Source organism: Branchiostoma belcheri, unplaced genomic scaffold (genome assembly GCF_001625305.1).
Source record: "Branchiostoma belcheri isolate BF01 breed outbred unplaced genomic scaffold, Haploidv18h27 scaffold101, whole genome shotgun sequence".
Classification (NCBI taxonomy): Eukaryota; Metazoa; Chordata; class Leptocardii; order Amphioxiformes; family Branchiostomatidae; genus Branchiostoma; species Branchiostoma belcheri.
In genome coordinates this window covers 1,277,239-1,298,372 of record NW_017802392.1, presented here as the reverse complement: position 1 = coordinate 1,298,372, position 21,134 = coordinate 1,277,239, and the positions used below count along the sequence as shown (strand labels likewise).

The 21,134-nt window shown below is 39.6% G+C and overlaps 1 protein-coding gene across 1 annotated transcript; it reads right to left on the bottom strand.

The window, feature by feature from the left end:
• Positions 1-581: 581 nt before the first annotated feature.
• On the bottom strand, positions 582-20,804 carry LOC109474268 (arylsulfatase B-like). The gene is made up of 14 exons (XM_019774545.1): positions 20,541-20,804; positions 18,944-19,055; positions 16,995-17,046; positions 13,336-13,439; positions 10,141-10,247; positions 9,352-9,416; positions 8,746-8,847; positions 7,950-8,013; positions 7,378-7,475; positions 6,388-6,524; positions 4,039-4,097; positions 3,365-3,482; positions 2,823-2,953; positions 582-1,200 (listed from the first exon to the last, which is right to left on the bottom strand). The coding sequence occupies exons 1-14, from the start codon at positions 20,659-20,661 to the stop codon at positions 1,028-1,030; spliced, it is 1,443 nt and encodes a 480-aa protein (XP_019630104.1). The 5' UTR covers positions 20,662-20,804; the 3' UTR covers positions 582-1,027.
• Positions 20,805-21,134: the final 330 nt, after the last annotated feature.

The following is a 21,134-nucleotide window of genomic DNA, read 5'->3' as shown; positions in this document are numbered from 1 at the left end:
ACATCTTAAAAGTAGACTGGGGAAGTGCGCACTTTGTGCATCTTATACCATATACTGCGCTAGAAACACACAGGAAAGTACCTCAGGGCTATTCTCTTGTAAAAGATAAAATTGATGCAACAGGCTTGATTCTTTTCTTTTAATCTTTAAGATCTATAAATCATTTTTGTAAGTATACGTATAAATGAAATGTATGTGTAGAAAACAATTTTAATCGAAATTTTAATGTCCGATGCACACAGTTAATTGTTACATTTTACTTACCTTGCGCCCTCCTCTTAATTATAATGAGATAAAGGGTTGGCCTAGGTGTACTTCAACGAGTCATCTTGTATGCTAATGTTATTATTTGTATGTGATTGTTGTACTGTGCTGTGTCATACAGGGCCCCGTTGAAAAGCAGTGCCATCACTGAATTGGGTTACCCTGTATAAAAATGACGGAAATAAATAAATCTTGTATATATTTGTATATTGAAATAAAGATGATTTTAACCCCCCATCTTTGACCGGTATTATTATTCTACCTATCAGTCTTTTATCACCCACGTGTCTGGACAGATGCACAAACCCGGAGCTCAGTGTTTGGAAAAAAATCAATTTACTCATTATATATTCCATCGAAACAAATTCCATTTATTATATGAAAGTTCATCTGAGTTGGTGAAATGCATAATGTAAATTAAACTGTTCATCAGCTTTATGACCCAGCTGACGTCACATGTGGCCAACAGCTTTATGACCCAGGTGACGTCACATGTGGCCAAAAGTCACGTGTCCACAGCATTTGAGTCATATAGCTGATGAAGACTGAGCGATTCTGTCGAAAATTTCCTGGTGAGTTATTTTCGTGTTTTGTGTTGGAGAACAGTTTATTTCCATTATAAATTCCATAATTCAATTTATTCCATCCAAAATAATTTCATTTTTTCTTTAAAATATATATTTCAAATACACTATAACGTGTCGATTTTGTTAAATTATTGCTGTTAACAGTACGGCCTTTTACGAAAGGCGACAGTGGTTGTCTAGCACCATCCTGGAGTCCAAGCCCCATCCCAGTTCTTGGGATTCGACTTGGGGTCGTTCTTGGGCCAGATTGCCGGTACCATGGTCTTCCTGTAGTCCTGTAGTTTAGCCTGCATCTCCCTCAGCTTGTCCGGCATGGTGTCCGCAAGGTTGTTGTGCTCTGTAGGGTCGTCTGAAACAGACACGATTGCTACACCGTTATTGGCTGTTTACAACCACGTGACTGTGACGCTATGTATGGTCCGCCATGTTGGATGGTTAATAAGCCTGCAAGATTCTTGGAAAATCTGTTTTTTTTAGTAATTTGAGTCACATAATTACCATACACGGCGGTCTGTCACTACGGCATTCTTTCCCATTGCTATGCGCGTTCTAAAAGGTATCGGGTTACAACACGCTATTTTGGCCTGTTTTGGACTACCCGTAAAATATTTGAAAATACACAAATAATATTCAGGGGTAAATTTCGTCAAATTAAAATGAAATTATCGTCTTAACATCCTTTAAATGTTAGCTTTTTATGTTAAATCAATGATTTTTTAAAATTTCGCTCAGAAAGACGATTATTTTCGGGTTTCCGAGCACAGGTCATGTCACGTTTTTAGGCAAACATCGTTCAAACCTGGCTACGTATATAACCCCAGATCCCCGATTTTTATATTTTTCGCAGACTAGGAATAAGACAAAAAATCGTCTTTTAGGGATTTTTTAATTTCTGATTTTAAGTCTAGTTTTTGTCGACATATTGGTGAAAAAATGGCATTTTTTTACATTTTTCTCACTAAATTACCCATAATTTAAAATTGAGGCCATTTTTCAAAAATCCCTAAAACACGATTTTCGGGACAACCGTTACAGTCATTTTGAGCCGTAAATGGGGTATGTTTGACTCTCCATGTTTCCAGGTTTGAACGAGTTTTGGAGACATGTCATATCGCCAGAAAGTGTGCATTGTGTTATTCATACTAGCGTAAAGAATCATTACAGTATTCAAGGTCACTCAAGGATACGACAGTAGCTTCGCTACATCTTACATGTCCACCAAAAATAATAGCGGACATGTACTGTCCAGGAAACAGTTTGTATCTATAGAAAAGTGTTGTTTTTTATCTGTTGCAATGCACGGAGGTAGAAAGGCTTGTTTTGCCGCTTTATAGTAAATGACCGCAGGTGACCCCGAAATAGAACGCGGGTTCGATTCGAATTCCCCAGATCGAACACGATCGAACACAGTTCGGGTTCTATGACATGTGGGAACTTTTCAGCCCAGATTTTACCACCGTGATAATGATTATATAGATAAAGTGTCTTTATTGTTATCTATAAAAGCTTTTAGAACTATAAGCTTTTTAGAACTCTTAGAACTGTCACCTCCGTAGAACTGTTACATGTAGTTAAATGCAAATTCCTTTCGCATTAACTTATTTATGTTGGTTGGATTCTTTATGTTACCTTATGATTAATTGCACACTTGTATATAGTGTTTATTTTCTTCTTATTTATTATTGTATTTTATCCTCAGTTACTTTGTATTTTACTATGTTGGGGTTTACCCCCCAGGTATCATTGAAAAACGCCGACAAGGCGATATGTATCATAAATGAAATGAAATGAAATTTAGCAATACCATATATATATACTACCAATATGCTGTATATGCTACCAATTGTTGTTCAATAAAGTTTTATAATCATGAAAATTGCGTCTTTCAAGTACAAGCAACCATACTGGCGACTGTACCATCATATGCAAATGCTCTGTTGAATATCTACTAGAAAACAATTGACGCCGTACCTTTCAGGTTGAAGAGCCATGTTCCCGTGATCGGGTCACCGCTGTTCTGGTGACCGTTAGTCAGGTTATCGGGACGGATCCACCCGTCAGGTTTACCGGCATATCCCTCAATCAACTTATAGTCCCCAACTCTGGGAGACAAGAAAATAAAACTTACTGATGATCCGGTAATGTTAGTCTTATTATTCACCGAATATTCGGTATTGATGTTGAATCCATTGTTAGCAGTAGATTATGCTACTCATAAATTACGCTTCGTATTACCCATACAATGGCTAACCAAATAGGCCACTTCTTTATTAATTTCTTCTACGCCCGGTCCATTTTTTATTATACACCAACCATTAATTGTTTGATAAACCAATTGATTGATTGATATCAATGGCGAAGTGTCAATCTGGGAATGTTATATCAATTTGTAATGTTTCTTAGAACATTCAGGCAAACAGCTCAAGATAGCAGGGCGTCCACCAAATCTGATATTGAGATCTGATCTACAAGTGCAGACTATGTAAGACTATCATAAAGCAGATTAGTCCAACCTGATGGCTCCCTGTTTTGTAGGGAAGGTGTCGTCAATGTTGTAGACGAACTCCGTACGTGGGGAGGGCTTTCCTGACACAAGGGTGTCCAGCTGACTCACGCCATCTATACCGGAGTCTCCAAACAAATAAAACGCAACATAGTCTGGTATTTTCAAAATCAAAATACAGTTCTGTCTTCTGTCATCATTTGCAGCAAGAGGAGAAAATGCAATACGTTCCTGACACAATATTATACATGTACATTTTATTACTAATAATGGAGTTAGATTACTTTAATTAGTACACGTTCATTGTTGTACATTGTATATGAAAGTAGATCCGATTCTTAGAACGGTTAGAAATACCATCTATTAAACGTACATGTATTAAGTACTGTTAGCATCACCTACTATGTATGTATGTATGTATGTGTTTTGCTATACGTTGTACCTGCTACAACTGTTACGCAATAGAGTTCTGTGTAATGAAATACTGCATACTTTTATACAGAATATTAATATACAAGTTTTATATAAGTTTTTATTTAAAGTATGTAAATATTAATTTATCTTCATCATCTTTATGTCATAAAGTATCAGATCTAGAATAGTCAAGTAGAAAGGTAGGGAAAGAGAATGATCTAGAATAAAATATTCAGGTTAAACGCCGTGCAGTCAACCAAAAAGCCATACCTGCAGTTCCGCCGGCGGCCGCCAGGATCGTTGGAAACCAGTCCACTGCATGGATCATCCTGTAATTTAGTGAAACAAATACCTATATTGCTGGGAACTATTGACCACGTTCCCCTGAGAAGTATACTAAAATTCAGACAGAAAAAAAATGTTTTTTTTTATTATCATGAATTACAGCAAAAGTTGTCCTTGGATAGTCTTCTCTCCAGAATTAGGCCATGCTAATTTGATTATATGGATGACATCCGCGCGCGCATGGATTTTCGGCCGTTTCCAAAAAAAACAAGAAGCCATAGGTGACAATTCTCCGTGAAGTATTATATATTGCAACAAAAAGAAGTAGCCATTGGCGACAATTCTCTGTGAAGTGTGATAAATCAAACAAAGAAAAATTGTTTAAACGCGCGTCGGCTCAGTCATCTTAAGACGCAACAACCAATCAGAGATGCGACACGTGACGCGGGATTTGCATATAGTCTAAACAACGGGGAAGGGCGCGCGATGCCCGAAATATTTTTGCGTCAATATTCAGCGCCGTGTTTCAAGAGATTAATACCGGGAAATAACTTCTTTTCTTGTTTTGAACGCATAAACATTCATTTACGCTATTTAAATCTAGTATGATTCAGGGTTACTTCTTTTTTTTTACCTACCATGGCCAGATTATCTAAAGATGTGTGTATTGTGTGTACAATCTACAGAAAGAGAAATGTACATCAGGTCCGATCATCCGATTTTCACGTTTCGGTTTTTTGGACTCGGTTCATGAACGTATTTTGGTTTGGCTCCTGGAATGTGCGAAAAAAATGACTCCCGGGACTGTCTACAGGGAACACTCGCACATTCGCGGTGTATCAGGACAGCGCGACTGGTCGGCATTAGCGTAGTCCCTGCAATTAGTAACAGTTGCACATCAATCCGGCCAAAAGCATGATTGTGTAACACAGGCTACTTCTTCATATACCGGCTCATACTACAAGACGCCTTTACAACTAGCAAATCATAAAATTACCCGATCTACTAGTATGTGCGGTTTACCAGCCCCAGACCACATCCGACCACGAGGCAGAACACATTGAATGGTTGCTCAAAAATATTGTCCATGTTTACAAAGAGCTGCTCCACTAGCACTATGGAGCGGCCCAACCCAAAAATATTGGCCATGTGTACAGAGAAGCGGCCAGCATGCTCGTTGCTAGGACGACAGGCCAGTTGCTACGTGACTAAATATACGCCGCCACTAGGTCGCCAAAGCCGACCAGTTTGAAATCGATAGGATTACGTCATTGGTATTTACATTTCGTAATGTTGACCACTGACCACCCCACATTTCCGTCCCCATCAGCCTGACCGCGACTTACAACTACCGGTCACATAAACGGACGAAAACATTTTGAACGACATGGGGATGTTTCGAAAATAAGCATTTACTCCAATATCAAAACAGCTACGGTAAAAATAAAAAGACGTGCATCATCCCGGACATAATGCCACACCACATGCGAAATTAGACAGAAATGCGACGTACGGAAGAATGCGTTTTGGCTGCGAACATCTTCCAAAAAACTGGCCATCTCTTAACCACGGGCTAAAACATCTGGAACCACTTATCAAAACCACCCCGTATCTGCATGAAGTTCCACCCCCCCCACTGCTATTCCAAACAACGCGTTTTTCTGGACCATTCCAATTCGCCTAGTAATTGTAGGGGTGCGTCTGCAATATTACATTGACCGCGAAAGCAGCAACGGCAAAAATACACATTCGTGCATCAACACGGGCATTCCCGCAGACGGCGTATTAAATTGCGTGCCGATTACACAAAGAGAACCCAGTGTTTTGACTGCGAACATGAAAAATCAGCCGTTCACAACACTCCGTCCGGAGGTCCTGACCTCCTTCACGGAGTAATAAAAGTTTTCAACCATACTGTAAATCGTACAAAACAGTTGCAAAATGAGCAAAAATATACCGAAAGTTACAAAAAATAATAAATAAAAACTATACCAATGTCGTAGAATGCCAAAATCAAACGAAAAAAGACGAAATTGTAAAGAAATGAACTTGAAGACTATATTATTCGCCAAACCATATTCTGTCCCATTTGTTCAACCCTTATGACCGCGTACATTTTAAAATAAAAACAACTTTTTTTTTTGCTTTTCTTTTTTTTATTCGCACGCGCCCATCAATTTTTGGGCTCCCGGAGGATGTCATCCATATCATCAAATCAACATGGCCTAACAGCCCAAATAGCCCAAATAGACGAAACCTTTAGGTTGACATATCCATCCCCCCAACCCACCCACCTTCTCTCTTGCTCTTACAGATCTATGAATATGAACTCACTCGTTGCTGGTGTAGCCTGTTTTCTGCAGCATGTTGCCATGTACGAATGCTGCCGCTCTGGTGCCCCCCTCCCACAGGGTGATTTTCCCACCGCGAAGAGGGAAGTTATTTCCACTGAAAAGTGGCCAACCACCATTCTGTTGGAAAAAAAAAAGTTTAAAACAAAACTTATCTTAAAAAGAAGCAAAGTTGAAAAATAAATGTTATCAAAATGTATTGCTTGTTTGGGTTGAAATATGTCACGAATACACTACCAAAAATGCTTTTTCTTGTTTTTCTTTCTTCTTTCTTGTACAAAGAAAATGTATCCTATAGCAAGAAAATTATTCTTTGAACAAGAAATTTAAGAATCCCCGTAGAAAGAAAATTCTTCTGTAGCAAGAAAACGATTCTGTCCACAAGAAAATATTTCGTGAACTAAGGGCTAACTGTTCTTGAAGCAAGAAAACCATTCTGTACACAAGGAAAGATTTCTTGTAGCAGAAAAAAAGACAGTAAATTTTCTTAAAATTCAAAAAAATTCTTAAGATTCTTGTTGGTGAGCATGATAGTAGAATATTTTCTTTCCTTGAGAAAAACGGAGAATAACATTCTTTGTGTAAGAATCAACATACCAAATCTTTCAAGAATGTTTCTTGAATTTTCTTGAAAATCTCCCTGGCAAGAAAATATTTCTCAACATAAGAAAATAAGAAAAATAAGAAAAAAAAAGAAATTGGTAGTGTATTTCATTTCATAGGCCATTTCAGAGGCGGTCGCACCAATGACATTGCATGACTACACAACCGCCGGCCATTTTGAATATGAAGAAGAAGAACTTTATTGCATGACAATTGCACATGGTACAATGTATGGCAAACTACATAAAGAAAATAAACAATAAAATAAATGTGTTGAATAAGAGATCATATCTCTTATTAATAATAATTGACTGATAAAGATTGTCGAATAAAACCTAACATATCTATATATGTGATGAAACCGTCTTACGTCAGCTGTGAAGATGAGAAGGGTGTTGTCCCATAGCCCCGCCCTTTTCATCGCCATGGTAACGTTACCGATGGCTTCATCCATGGCGCTGACCATACCTGTGGACAAATTACAAAACGAAAGGGCAATTAACTAGCCCTGCGTCGCCCAACAAACATTGTGATGCACATGGTGTTGTGTTACGCCGAAGGGCGGTTATACCAGCTATACCGATACAGATACATGCAGTAGCATCCATATATAGCACCCGTTATTGGTACGATTTGGGGGCTATTTCTAGTGCAACGCATCACACCGCAGCAAAACGCAACGAATGCGGAAGTAAGTATGCCACTGGAGGGAAAAAAGTCAGGGGTCTGTGACCTGATTAAGACATGAAATAATTGGAAAATATTGTGTAAAAATGCCAGAAGGACAAGAGTTAAGACACCCCTATATATTCTACGTCTTTTCGAGTATTTTTCAACTGGGATGACTTTTTAGCTATATATGTATTTATCGTCACTAAGATAAATATATGGTAACATGTGCATGTTCCTAATGTAAATAGGGATTTGTAAATACAGACATACCAAGAAAAATTCTCCTGTTTTCATTTTGAATGTTAGAGTACATGTCTTCAAACCGTTTCGGAACCTGCAAAAGAAGGTGTAAAAAGATTTTAAGTGGATTAAAGTTGTTAAGCAAACACCAAGGGCCACTGAGACATATAGATGTCACACATAAACATGTTGACGAAAATGGCTGTTATTAACCCTCAAACACCCGAACGGGGTCCATTTGGACCCCAGGCGTATATTTTTATGTGCTATTTGACTTTTTTTCATTCGAAAACATCTTCTACAAGTTGTCCTAAATTTTTTTTTGAGATCGGCACAAATTTGTAAAAATAACAACCGAAGTCTGATGTAAGACCGTCCGGGGTCCAAACGGACCCCAGCCATGTATTTGCACTTTCCTACACGCAAAATTGTTCGGATGTCCTTAATATGTCTTCAGGGAAGCATTATTGCTTTAATATTATGCAGTTTGCCAAGTAACCTCAACCTCAGGAATTAGGTCATCAGGTTTTCTTGAGGTTTGACAATTTTACAATCATATGAGGTCAGAGGTCAACTCCATGTTCATGCCTGCAGGCATCATCCTATTTTTGAATAAATGATGATAATGAGCTACAATTTTTAAACACTTAATCATGCCAAAATATACCTCTTACTATGTTTAAGCAATATATGTACAAAGATCATTGAAAGAAAGCAAAAAGGAATATAAATGTGAAAGAAACCAAATGGGGTCCATTTGGACCCCGTTCGGGCATTAGCGTCACAAAAAAAGTTCGGGTGTTTGAGGGTTAACAATGGTGCTTACCTGTAAAGGCTCGTGCACGTTTTGAAAGGGCAGGTACAGGAAAAGTGGCAAGTTCAGGGGATTCTTCTCGATAATGTCAACAATACGTTCTGTAAAGAAATACTGTAAAATAGACAACACATTTCAGTGAGAAACTAAGATTCAAATCATTGAGCAAAACATCAAGTAAGACAGGATAAGAAATATCCAAGTGGTTATTTAATCACATTAATCATCCGCTTTCATCACTGAGGTGCTGGTGCATGCATGTAGACATCTCTCTATACAGCTGTTGCCCATGAACTTGAATCATGTCTATTCACATTCGTTGCAACAACTAAATATAATACGCGGCATCGGGTCCTTCTTACACTGCTTAAGTGAAAATAAAGAGGAAAGTTTTGAGCATTTTCAACTAAAAAATCTTTTTTGCAATATCTATACAATTGATTACGAGAAGCAAGCTGAAGTTATACTACGTGTTCATCATATCATCAGGATCACCATTACATGATCGAAATGAATTATTTCCTAATCTCCCACTAGTACATTGTAGGCCTCCTTCTAAAAAAAACAAGCAATACTATTTAGGAAAGATGACGATGGTGACAAACAGACGTTACTTACGGTGCTGTATTCTCCGTCCTTTGTTTTCACAACTTCTTTGTCGTCCCTGAGGTCCAGACCGCCCTCTATGATGAAATAAAAAGACATACCCAATATTAGTGCTCTACCTCTTCAGTCTTCTGATTCTTCTTCCTAAAAAGTTGGTTGGTCGGTTGGTCACTGAATAAAGACACCCTTCTCCTTTTACACATCCCATTACAGCGATAAATCTGCTATTAAAGATTTACAGGAATCGGCAGAGTTCGCAAATAAAGTACGTAAAACTATGTGCAATGTGGTGTATTTATTGCCTTTAGAGCATCATACTGTGACTTGGCTCATTAGCTAAGTTTGTCATTGATATTTACTTTTTTCCATCCTATCTTGTAAATTATGAAGTTTGCAATATTAGATTTCAAAAAAATTTGGTAATCGTTACGTAGGTATTTAGTAAGTGTAGCCTAGAAAATTGATATTGCGTTGCCGGTTTCATGCTTTCCTAAAGAGAAAATAGGGGGTCTTTATGTACGGGATTTTCTTTTTATAAGTATTTTAAATTTCGCCAAAGATGATCCAACAAATAGAGAACAATGTGTCATGACAATATTTCACAATTCTTTTTACTTTTTTTAAGAAAAAAATGCCTCTGAGAATGCGTTAAATGTGGTCTGAAAGTCAGACATCAAATCGAAAACCTTATAGCGTAACCATCGGTCGATAAAAAAACGTCTAGGATCGGCGCTGTTTTTGTTAGTGTCGGTCGGGGAAACCGGAAGAACAACATTTTTTTTAGGTCGTAGTGGCACTTACGAACAGTATGCTTGTAGTAGTCATCCTGTCCATTGTAAAAGCCATAGAAAGAGTCAAACCCGCGATAGGTTGGAGTGTAGTTCCAGTTGCAGAAACCAAGATGCCACCTGCATTGGAAATAATATATTTACTTTGCTGTGGATTAGTTTTGACAGGGTTGAAAAAAAGTGTAGCTAGAACAACGGGAAGAAAATAAGAATGCCAAGAATTGTGGCAATTGTGTCTACTGACGTCCTTGGGTTTTTTTTTTTCGTCCTGCCATACAATTATTAAACCTTGTGGCGTACTTCTAAGGGCTTGCAAACACTAGATTATGCAAGTCTTCAAAAAGAAGCGTTTAAAATATGAGCACAACTGATGTATTTTTTTTTCTTACCATTTTCACTACATGTCGCTAGATGTCACTATTGACATGTCAACCTGCTGTATACTACGTTTATGTACTTTCTATTGCGGTGCTATACTTCAAGATCATAGTTACATTGGATTACTAGTGAATTCTTTCATCAGTGACAACTTGGAAGGATAAGAATACGAACCTCCAAATTTTCGATGGTTATCAGTCCATCTTGTTCACGGAGTGGCCTAATCTCGCGAGAGCGCGAGACTAGGCCCGAGACTTGCATCGGTTGCGAGACTTGCGAGATTAGGCCACTCCGTGAACAAGATGGACTGATAGCCATCGAAAATTTGGAGGTTAGTATTCTTATCCTTCCAAGTTGTCACTGATGAAAGAATTCACTAGTAACTGTATCAATACGTGACAAATGAATCTGTTACATTATCGTTATATAGCAAATCTGCCAACAAAAGTCTCAAATTGTCTTAACCAAACAATAACTTTATTCAATTACACGCATATATTATGTTGATTTAACATAGCTATATGCTATTTACTCAAAGATCGCAAGATGTAGCTTTTAACACGGCGGTATTCAGCATATAGTTAATGTCCCGGGTGTAGAACGTAATACTGCCAGATAATTATATTCACGCGATACAAAATATCAACAATTAGAGTTCCCCGATCTCATACCTTCGCCAAATGATGTTAGCCTTTATGACTAAGACATTAGAGATTAATCCCCCTGATTGTGCAAATAGGATCCTACATTGCATCAATTATATCTGTTGATCATATTCTACACCAAAATACAGTCTTGTCTTATCAAAGAATGTCATTATAGCATTTCCTCATAAATTATGCAAATGAGTTCCTTGTTTGAATAAGTCATGTTTAATTATGTTCACCTTCACATAACTTTCAAATATCTCAAGTATGAAATACCAGGCAGTTACCACTATGTATTTATAACATTTTCTCATTAATTATGCAAATAAAGTCTTCATTTGCATAGTTGATACATCCCTGTATTTCTGCTATTCTTAATTACATATGTCACAAACTTGAATAGTCCTATCATGGAATGCAGCTGATTTATAGAATTTTCTCATTAATTATGCAAATTACATTATTATTTGCATAATTGTAATATTATTATGTCAAGCATCACTTCAGCTACCTACATGCCAAAAATCACGACGATCCATCAATCGGTTCTTGAGTTATCCGCCTTTAATCATTTTTCAATTAACGCCCCTGCAGTTCCTGAGCAAGCAGCTAGGGGGCCCAAACTCACGTCACTTCTTCCCCAGCACAAGAGCTACCTACCATCCAAATTTCATCACCCTAGCATGTCTAGATCACGAGATATCAAAACCGGAAGTTCAGCTGCAGTACCATAACAAGCCGCTAGGGGGTCCAAAGTCTAATCAGTTCCACGTCTCATGAAGACCTATCCACCTACCAAATATCAAGACAATCCATCTCAGCCTTCTTGAGTTATCGTGCTGACACACACACACACACAGGCACACGAACGCCTACGAAAACATAACCTTCTTGGCGAAGGTAATTAGAAGGGTATTAGACATACAGTCACAGGAAAGCAGTATACCTTAAAAACACTACGGGAAAGGCAATCAATGGATAATTGTGGTTCGGCCGGCTGTTAAACAGATAATCAGACTGAGTAAAAAAAGCGAGAAGAAGTTGACCACTCTGTATTAGCTCAATAACTAGAACACTTTGTATTAAAAGCCTAGTATAGTACCTTTGTATGTTCCTTATGTATGTATGGCTAATTCAAGTAGTGTATCTTCTGTCTTTTCTACATGCGTTTGTTATGTGTCTGTTAAGTCTTGACCTGTAACTAGCCCGTCGTGGCATGAATGTACAATAAAGGTATTTCATTTTATTTCATTTCATTATCTAACAAGCCCACTACATGCAGACCACCGTAGGCTCCAGGTATCCCCACGGTGCTGGGAGCACTGTCCGCCCGCCCAGGTACATACGGACGCGCCGGGGCCTGGGTATTTTACGGATCGGTTTCAATTAGTTCAACTCTGCATTACTGCAAACATCATTAGAGAGGAAATATGAAATGTGTCAGGAAAGGTTTTCCTTTGAAAAACTTAAATTGCCATTTCGGGAGATTCAAATTTTCCCGAACCTCATAGGAATCTCGCAACTTTTGCGCTCGACTCGCGTCTACGGCGCTCGCTGGTCTCTCAGACAGTGGGAATACCCCCCCCTCCTTCAAAACCCGGGCTACGGGCACGAGGATGTAATCTATAGTTTGTTTTTTTAATTTTTTTTTTATTGTCCAAACAGTACCCGTGCAGTCGCAGCCTTTATACGGCCTTTATAATTATATATATTTATTTATAATTACGGTAACATAAAAGTTTGTATACATACTGTGTTTATTGACTTCGTTCCTTTTACATCAAAACAAATGACAGCTTCTTTTCCTAATATGCAAAGAGGCTGAATTGCGAATTTTAAGCATTATCTCTATTGGTCAAATACGTCAGCATGATCTATATTACATGATCTACATAGCAACATAACAAACTTATCGTGGGGTCGTGTGGCGTAGCGGTAGAGTGCGCGACTCGGAACTAAGAGTCCCGGGTTCGAGTCCTGACATGCCACCGATCTTGTGCCCTTGGGAAAGGCACTTTACACGACTTTCCTTACTTAGCTCAGGTGTAAATGAGTATTGTCCTGTAATGTATTTGTCCCCTGTGTTGGTGGCGGCATTAATATAAGTTGAAAAAGCTTGAGTGTGTCGTCACCGCGTGTGGTGATTACATGTTGGAATAGAAAAAAAAACATAACAAACTTACTTGCCCACCACATGAGTAGCATACCCCAACTCCTTCAGCTTCTCCGGTAGGAAGGGGAAATGTGACGGGACGCCAGACGGCTGCGCCGGAAGCATGGCCATGTGCTAACAAACACAACACATAAACCTCACATATTTTCTGCTAGAGTCTAATATGTTTGACAAGAAACTGGGTGGAACATAGAAAAGAATGTTAAGAACAGTGTATAATGTTTAACCCTATCTGGACCGGGGGGGGGGGGGCTAAAAGTACCCGCGCCAACTTTGATGTCAAGTAGCGTCTGAACGGCTAGGGCTTAAACGACCAAACTTGTTGACTTTTCCTAAAATATTGCTGAAAACAATTCTGTATCATTTGAATAATATAATAAATTTTTGTGTTGCCATGACAGCGGGTTTCTGACAGGCATTTTTTGCTAAATTTAGTAATTTTAGTTTCAACAATAGAATTTCATGGGTTTCATGTCAAGTTACACATAATTTCTAATATCAATAACATCCCAGATAATTTTATGTAAATTTTATGATTAACATGCATAATGTATGCTAATTTGATGATGTCATTGTCCAAAATCCAAGATGGCGGACCATATCATAAAACAGGTATATTTTTCTTGAAATTTCATCGATACTTCCATTTCTTTGTACAAAAAAGATTCATATGAACGTCTTTAGTCTGCATTTTAGGCTTTATCCTGAAAAAAAAAAACTATTTTTGAAAATTCAAAATTGATGATCCAAAATGGCGGATAGCTTAAATATGCATGGCGTCATTTTATGACGTCACTGTTGTTGCTATGGGCACGTAGTACACCCCAATATTCTGTCATAAACACTTTTGGTAAAGTTATGTTGTATACCATTTAGTTTCCAGTGAATAACCTATCTAGTCGGTTTTGGCCAATAAAATCACAATAATGACGTCATAATGACGTCATATTACGTCATAATGACATACAAATTGAAGTTATGAAAATTTTGAACTAGTACACCATCCTCTAAAATTTGGTGGTCATACGACATACAGTTCTCGAGTTCTGAGGGGGGATCAAATGATCCCCCCCCCCGGTCCCACCAAGCCAAAAAAAAGCCCGGTCTAGATAGGGTTAATGGAGACAACATCTAACAAACAAACAATTCTATGGCTCACACCCGCCCATCTCATCTGCAGTCCGACGACGTAGACTCGCCCTGGCAGGGCATGTTGTTCGTAGTAACGAACCAGCTGGTAGACTAGTACAGTGGCTTCCTACTGGGAGACGTAGAGTGGGACGGCCTTATACATGTACCACACTTTTGTTAATGTTATAGAGAGAGACACTGGTCTTGCGGGAACTGCATTAGTGTCTGCTATGAGGGACAGGACATACTGGAGTAACTTTATCAGGTGTACCTCACCGGATTAGATAATCCGGAGGCTTGATGATGAATATATTTTACACTTTTTCGTTCGCTATAGCCCCGGTTTATAGCCAAACACACTGGGACAACCATATTCTTCACGATAAGGCCATGTTGATTTGATTATATGGATTATATGACACCCACGCGCGCATTAATTTTCGGCCGTTTCAAATAATGTTTTCAACCGTACTGTACATCGTACGAACCAGTTGCAAAATGAGCAAATATATACCGCAAGGTGCAAAAAATATATCGGAAAATGATACCAATGTCGTAGAATGCCAAAATCAAACGAAAAAGACGAAAATGTACAGAAAAAAAATTAAACAGTAGATTATTCGCCGTACCATACTCTGTGTCATTTGTTCAACCTTCATGACCACGTAGATTTCATGATAAAGGCAATTTTTTGGCCAAACTTTTTTTTTATTATTCGCACTCTCGCATCAGTTTTGTGTCATCCATATAATCAAATCAACATGGTCTAAGTGTGTTGGAATATTTTACGTGCAGTGATTTGACGCACTGAATAAGCTCCTTCTTACAATGGCCACTGGCATAACGTCCTCATCCAAAATAAAGATGCGGCTGTTTCCAGACCATAACCTGAGCGCTGGTCCAACAGAATTTCAGGTTAAAGCATCCAAAATATAGCACCCTCTCGGTCAGACTCGTCGGGCACCCTGGGGGTCAGACTCGTCGGGCGGAGAGTTTACGCGCGCGCTCGGGCCTGGGTTAGCTCCCCCCCCGACACACGCCCTCCCCACGATCCGCCATGCCCCATATGATATTCGGCAACGCCCTAGGCTACTCTGTACCTAGGGAGCTTGTGCAACCACTTACTCTCCAAGGAGAGGTTGATGGCGGAAGATCTTTTGCTTTTTATATAATCTTTATTTGCAAAATCATGCAGCTAATTGCTTTCACGGTCAAAGTCACTATTCGGCACAATAAAATAAGAGTAGACAGACAACTACTAGTCAGAAAAAAAACTTCTACTTCTACTACTACGCTAGCTATTATGGGGGTTGACTTCTTCTTTGAAGGCAGTGGATATATGGCCATTTTTTGTCGCTTTTTATATATCGCCCGTTTTTTGTCGCTACCCCTACCGTGCGTTGGTGGGGGTAGCGACCAAAAAAAGAAAGAAAAAACGGGCCATATATAAAAAGAAAACGATCTTCCCCCATCAACCTCTGCTTGGAGAGTATAACCACTATCACTATCTGGATAATAACCTGGGTGCCAGACGCTGGCGTTCATAAGCGATAGATTTTTTTTTTTTTGGTGGGAAGAAGCCCTAATGTCCGCTACTGTATCCGCCTCCCAAACACAGGCTGCCCCAAAAGATGATTTGAGCCAGGGTGCCAAATCGGGGTTGTCCGACGGGGGCGTATGGCTTCCCTGGCCTAAGGGGTTATCACTCATTCGCGGTAGGGGCGGGTACCCAAGCTATCTGAGTAATAGTGGTTACGCATCTAGGCACGAGACCCAATCCCCCACATCATGGGGCACAGCGGAGCGCGTGTGTCGGGACGACCTAACCAAGACCCGAGCGCGCGTAGCCTCCATAGCATGCCGAAAACTGGGAGTTGGGGGGTCTTCAGGGTCTTTTGGAGCTTTATGTGCTATTTATTTATTGCATATAGACAACATAGCCGACCTGGTTGAATTACCCCGGTAGAACTGGGCTAATCAGAAAACAGCCGAAGACCACCAAACCACAAGTTCTATAAGCCTGCTACGGAGGCTAATCAGAGAATAGCCGAAGACCACCAAACCCCCAGTTCTATAAGCCTGCTAGGGGGCTAATCAGAGAACAGCCGAAGACCACCAAACCACAAGTTCTATAAGCCTGCTACGGAGGCTAATCAGAAAACATCTGAAGACCACCAAACCCCTAGTTCTATAAGCCTGCTACGGAGGCTAATCAGAAAACAGCCGAAGACCACCAAACCCCCAGTTCTATAAGCCTGCTAGGGGGCTATTCAGAGAACAGCCGAAGACCACCAAACCCCCAGTTCTATAAGCCTGCTACGGAGGCTAGACCGCGCGCGTAAACTCTCCTCCCGCCGCCTAACGAGTCTGGCCCCCAGGGTACCAAAATAGCAGAGAATACATACGCAATAAAAATAGTCACTCACGTAAGCGCAAATACTTCCTCACAATATTGTTCGGACTGGTTCTGTCTACGAAACAAATATGATACGATAATGCTTTAATGCTACCCGTATACGAAAATATTACACGACTCACCTGCATACCAACATGGTAAGGAAAGTATCCAGTCATAAAGGCTGTTCTGGACCTGTTAAATACAAAATGATAGTGTGATTATGAAACACACAAAGAGGGGCCCATACCTCCCAGAACCTAACATGAACCGCAAACTAATATAAAACAACACATGCTAAACGAAGGTACCCCAATCACGGAGGTATAACAAATACATTATAATGTATTGACAACATTATAATGTATGTACAACAGAACCTAGAAAACTGCTGTAGCGAAATCTGCTGTGCGCCACCTACCGGCGTGTACAGGTACGGCATTACTGGTCAGATCTAAACTATGTGCGCCACTTACCGGCCGATACAGGTACTACACACTTATCAGACCTTAACTATTACGTTCAACTTGTTACAATTTTGCGTATAGATTTTACCTAATCGTCTTTTTTTAAGTCATATCAGGCTGGTCAAAAAGTGAAATTTGGCTTCCTAACCCTTTCGTAATAAAGAAACGAATGTTGCAAAATCATTAAAATGCTACTGCTATACCAAGGGTTTGTTAAGTATTGTCTCTCGGAAATAAAAACATAAATAATCTGTTTTCTGCTTTATCATTTTCTATAGAACGTATTGTAGGTAAATTCACTTCAGCTTGTATTGTGATAAATAAGGTTAATTTTCACGGCGGTCGGTTGCTAGGCTAAAAGTCGCATTACTAGGGAGGTATCGGGTTACAGAACGCGTTCGAACGTGGCCGCGCGGGAGTCCCAGGCCGGCCCGGGGGCAACGGGTAAAATTTGAAAATAAACAAAAGTAATTGGATAGTAAATACTCGTCAAAATAAAATGTAATAAGTGATTTTGTTTACCTCAAATGTTATTCTTGCACGGCCTTTGCTCCACTTTGTGTACATTTGCTTCCAAATGAGATCAATTTCGGATTTCAAAAAGGGTTCACGAGAACAAAACAACTGATTTCAAGAGGCCCCGAAAATTAAAAATAAGGTTAGATTTTTGGATTTTTAGAAATATTACAGTAAATTTAAACTTTCTGTCTTAGGATTTTTTATTTTTTAACTAAAACTCGACTTACAGTCAGAAGAACAGCTAAAAACGCAGTGTTTTAACTTTAAATACCGATAATTCATAATCGCGGCCATATTTAAAAAATCCCTAAGACAGAAATCTGCGGAAATCGTTGCTCTTCCAAACAAGCCCTCAATGAGGTAATTTGAGCGATTTTTGGGAATGGTTAAAATACCATGTTTGCACGCGTGCTATGACACTTGGATATGGGGACCTGGATTTTATAACAGCGTATACAAGAATTCTGACCTTTAAGGTCACCCACGATGACGGCAGTAGCTTCGTTACATGTTACATATCCACAATAAAATCACGGCATAGATGTAATGTTTTGAAAACGGTTCATATTTGTGGAAAGGTGGATTTTTCCTGTTCCGTGGTTCCCAAGTAAAAAAGGGCTTGAAGTAGCCGGTTGTAGCGGCTTTACTGTAAATGACCGCGGGTAACCCCGGATCGAACGCCCGCTCTATTCGAATGACGTCATATCGAACAAGATTCGCGGGTTCGGGGGATTCGATCTCCATAGTAGCGGATTGGGACTTTTGGGCCCAAATCTGACCATCGTGTTTGTTGTGGTTTAGCTACGAATATGATTCTGTTATTTTTTCCACGGAAAGAAATGACGAAAGGTAAGGTGTTTGGGGTCGGATGGCGTAGCGGTAGCGTATTCGGCTCAGGACCAAGAGGTCCCGGGTTCGAATCTTGACATGCCACCGATCTTGTGCCCTTGGGAAAGGCACTTTACACGACTTTCCTCACTTCGCTCAAGTACAAAATTAGTATTGTACTGCCCCCTGTGTTGGTGGCGGCATTAATATAAGTTGATAAAACTTGAGTGCCGTCACCACGTCTTGTGATTACATGTTGAAATATAAAAAGAACGTACGGTGTGCAGACGTAATTGACGTAAGTCTGGTTGAGGATGACGCCATCATGCGCCAGCTGGTCCAGAACAGGTGTTTTGACGTCAGGGTTGTGCCAGCCTACGTCATTCCAGCCTGAAAGTTTGAAAAAAAAAAAGATTTCTGCAAACAAAATAACGAGATTACATCCTGTTTAAACTGTTTAAAAAAGGGAAATGAAGACGAAATTGTTTACATATAAGCCGAGAGTTTAGCATGATATGAGATTCTATAGATTATTACCCTCACACGCATCCTCATACCAAATTTGAGGTAACTATGTTAGAAAACGAGGGCATAGAGGCCCAAAATGTACATGATTTGGTCAGAAAATCTCCTTAGCAACGGCCTTAGCAACCGCTTTTCAGGCAACATGTGTGTGAGGGTAATAATCTATAGAATCTCATATCTCCTGTTAGAGTGGACGGATTTTCTCCATTTAAAGAACATCATGTTGCCCATACTGTGTCTAATCAGATTTGCATATTAACAAAGGTCCCATACGTACCAGAAAAATTTGCCTGGTGATGAAAAGTAAACCATCCATTTTTTAGGCAAAAATTACTAAAAAAATGGGATTTAAAGGCTCATAATTTTTTCCAGAAGAGCAATATTGAAACAAAATTAACAGATTTGTGTACCTTGTAGTAATTTATGTTGGCATATAAATTTTCAGAAAGAAATATTGATGTTTAATTTTTTGCCCCTCCCCCTTAATTAAGGCACTAGAACGCTTCGCCTATTTTGGGGGTTCTAAATTCAAGATGACGTCACGGCGCTCCTGGGCAGAAATGGAAATGCCTCCATATCCAAATTTGCTTACAATACATTTAGCTACATTTGTGCCAAATTTGGTGCTTTTAGACAAAAGTGCACAATTCAGCTGATTTTGCCAGCTATGCCGCTGGATTATATTGTTTTCTACGTAGGTTAATTTCGTTGTACCCATGTATTTGTCTGTATATCTACATGCAGTTTTAGACCTTACGAAAGTTGCTGTACTTTTCTTGTGTCAATAAAGTTCTGTATAATGGCAGTGGTGGGATCAAATGTAGTTTACACACAATCCAGTCCAATTCAATCATTATTTGCGTTACCTGACCGTTAGGTCATTATAAGCATGGCATGACCGTTAGGTCATTACGTTCACGACACGACCGTAAGGTCATTATTTGCGTTACCTGACCGTTAGGTCATTATAAGCATGGCATGACCGTTAGGTCATTACTTTCACGAGACGACCGAAAGGTCATTATTTGCGTTACATGCCTGCTTAAAATCCAAACACCTCACGGAATTATCCAAAACATACAATTGCACGCAGACTTTGACTGTTTGTTACATGTATACTGTACTATTATGTGAAAGCTCTCAAACCTATACCGAATGTTCGTCCTATACGCTAAACCCAACCGTACGTACTGTTTACGTAGTATTTTAGAATTAACCTTTGTTCAGTATAATACCATACTAGACGAGTACTAAAATGTATTCAGTGCAACATGGACATACTACTACTGGAATCGCTAGAAATTCTCAAAAACAGAGGAGGTATCTTACTGTTTCCAGTATCTACCTTACCTAAGTCGTCCGCCACGATGAAGACGATGTGTGGCTGGGTTGTGTTCTTACTTCCGGGTATGGCAGAGAAAAAAGCCGAGACCACGGACGCAGCAACAAAGAGCAATAAAAAATATTGCATTTTGACAAATACTTTTAAACAACAGAAAGTACACACAACAGAATGTTAGCTTTTGAGACGCTGAATCTCTTCTTCAACCCGGTAAAGATCTCGTCTCGGAGTTCTCTTGTCACGTGAAGTGATAGCCTGACTAAATCTGCGCTCCTAGCGGCCGGCCCGGAATTACACCAGCCGCCCCCAGAAGGTAGCAGGTCACAGTATTAATGGGCGACCCCGGGGACGATGACGCGGGTATAGAAAGTAGTGCAGCGAATATTCTTGAAGGCTGGGTAGAAAGCCTGATAAGAGCGTCAGCCAGATGTAAATTGTGCTGTGTGGTGTAGAAATGTATCGGGTTTGAGACTGTATGATTTGATTTGTGAAGGTTTTGCAGTTCGTGTATAAATGCGCCGTATTGTGCAACTGGCTTTCCGGGTGAGTCGGCTGCAGTTCAGGTCACGTCCGTAGGAGGCGATTTCAAAGTGTACGTTACG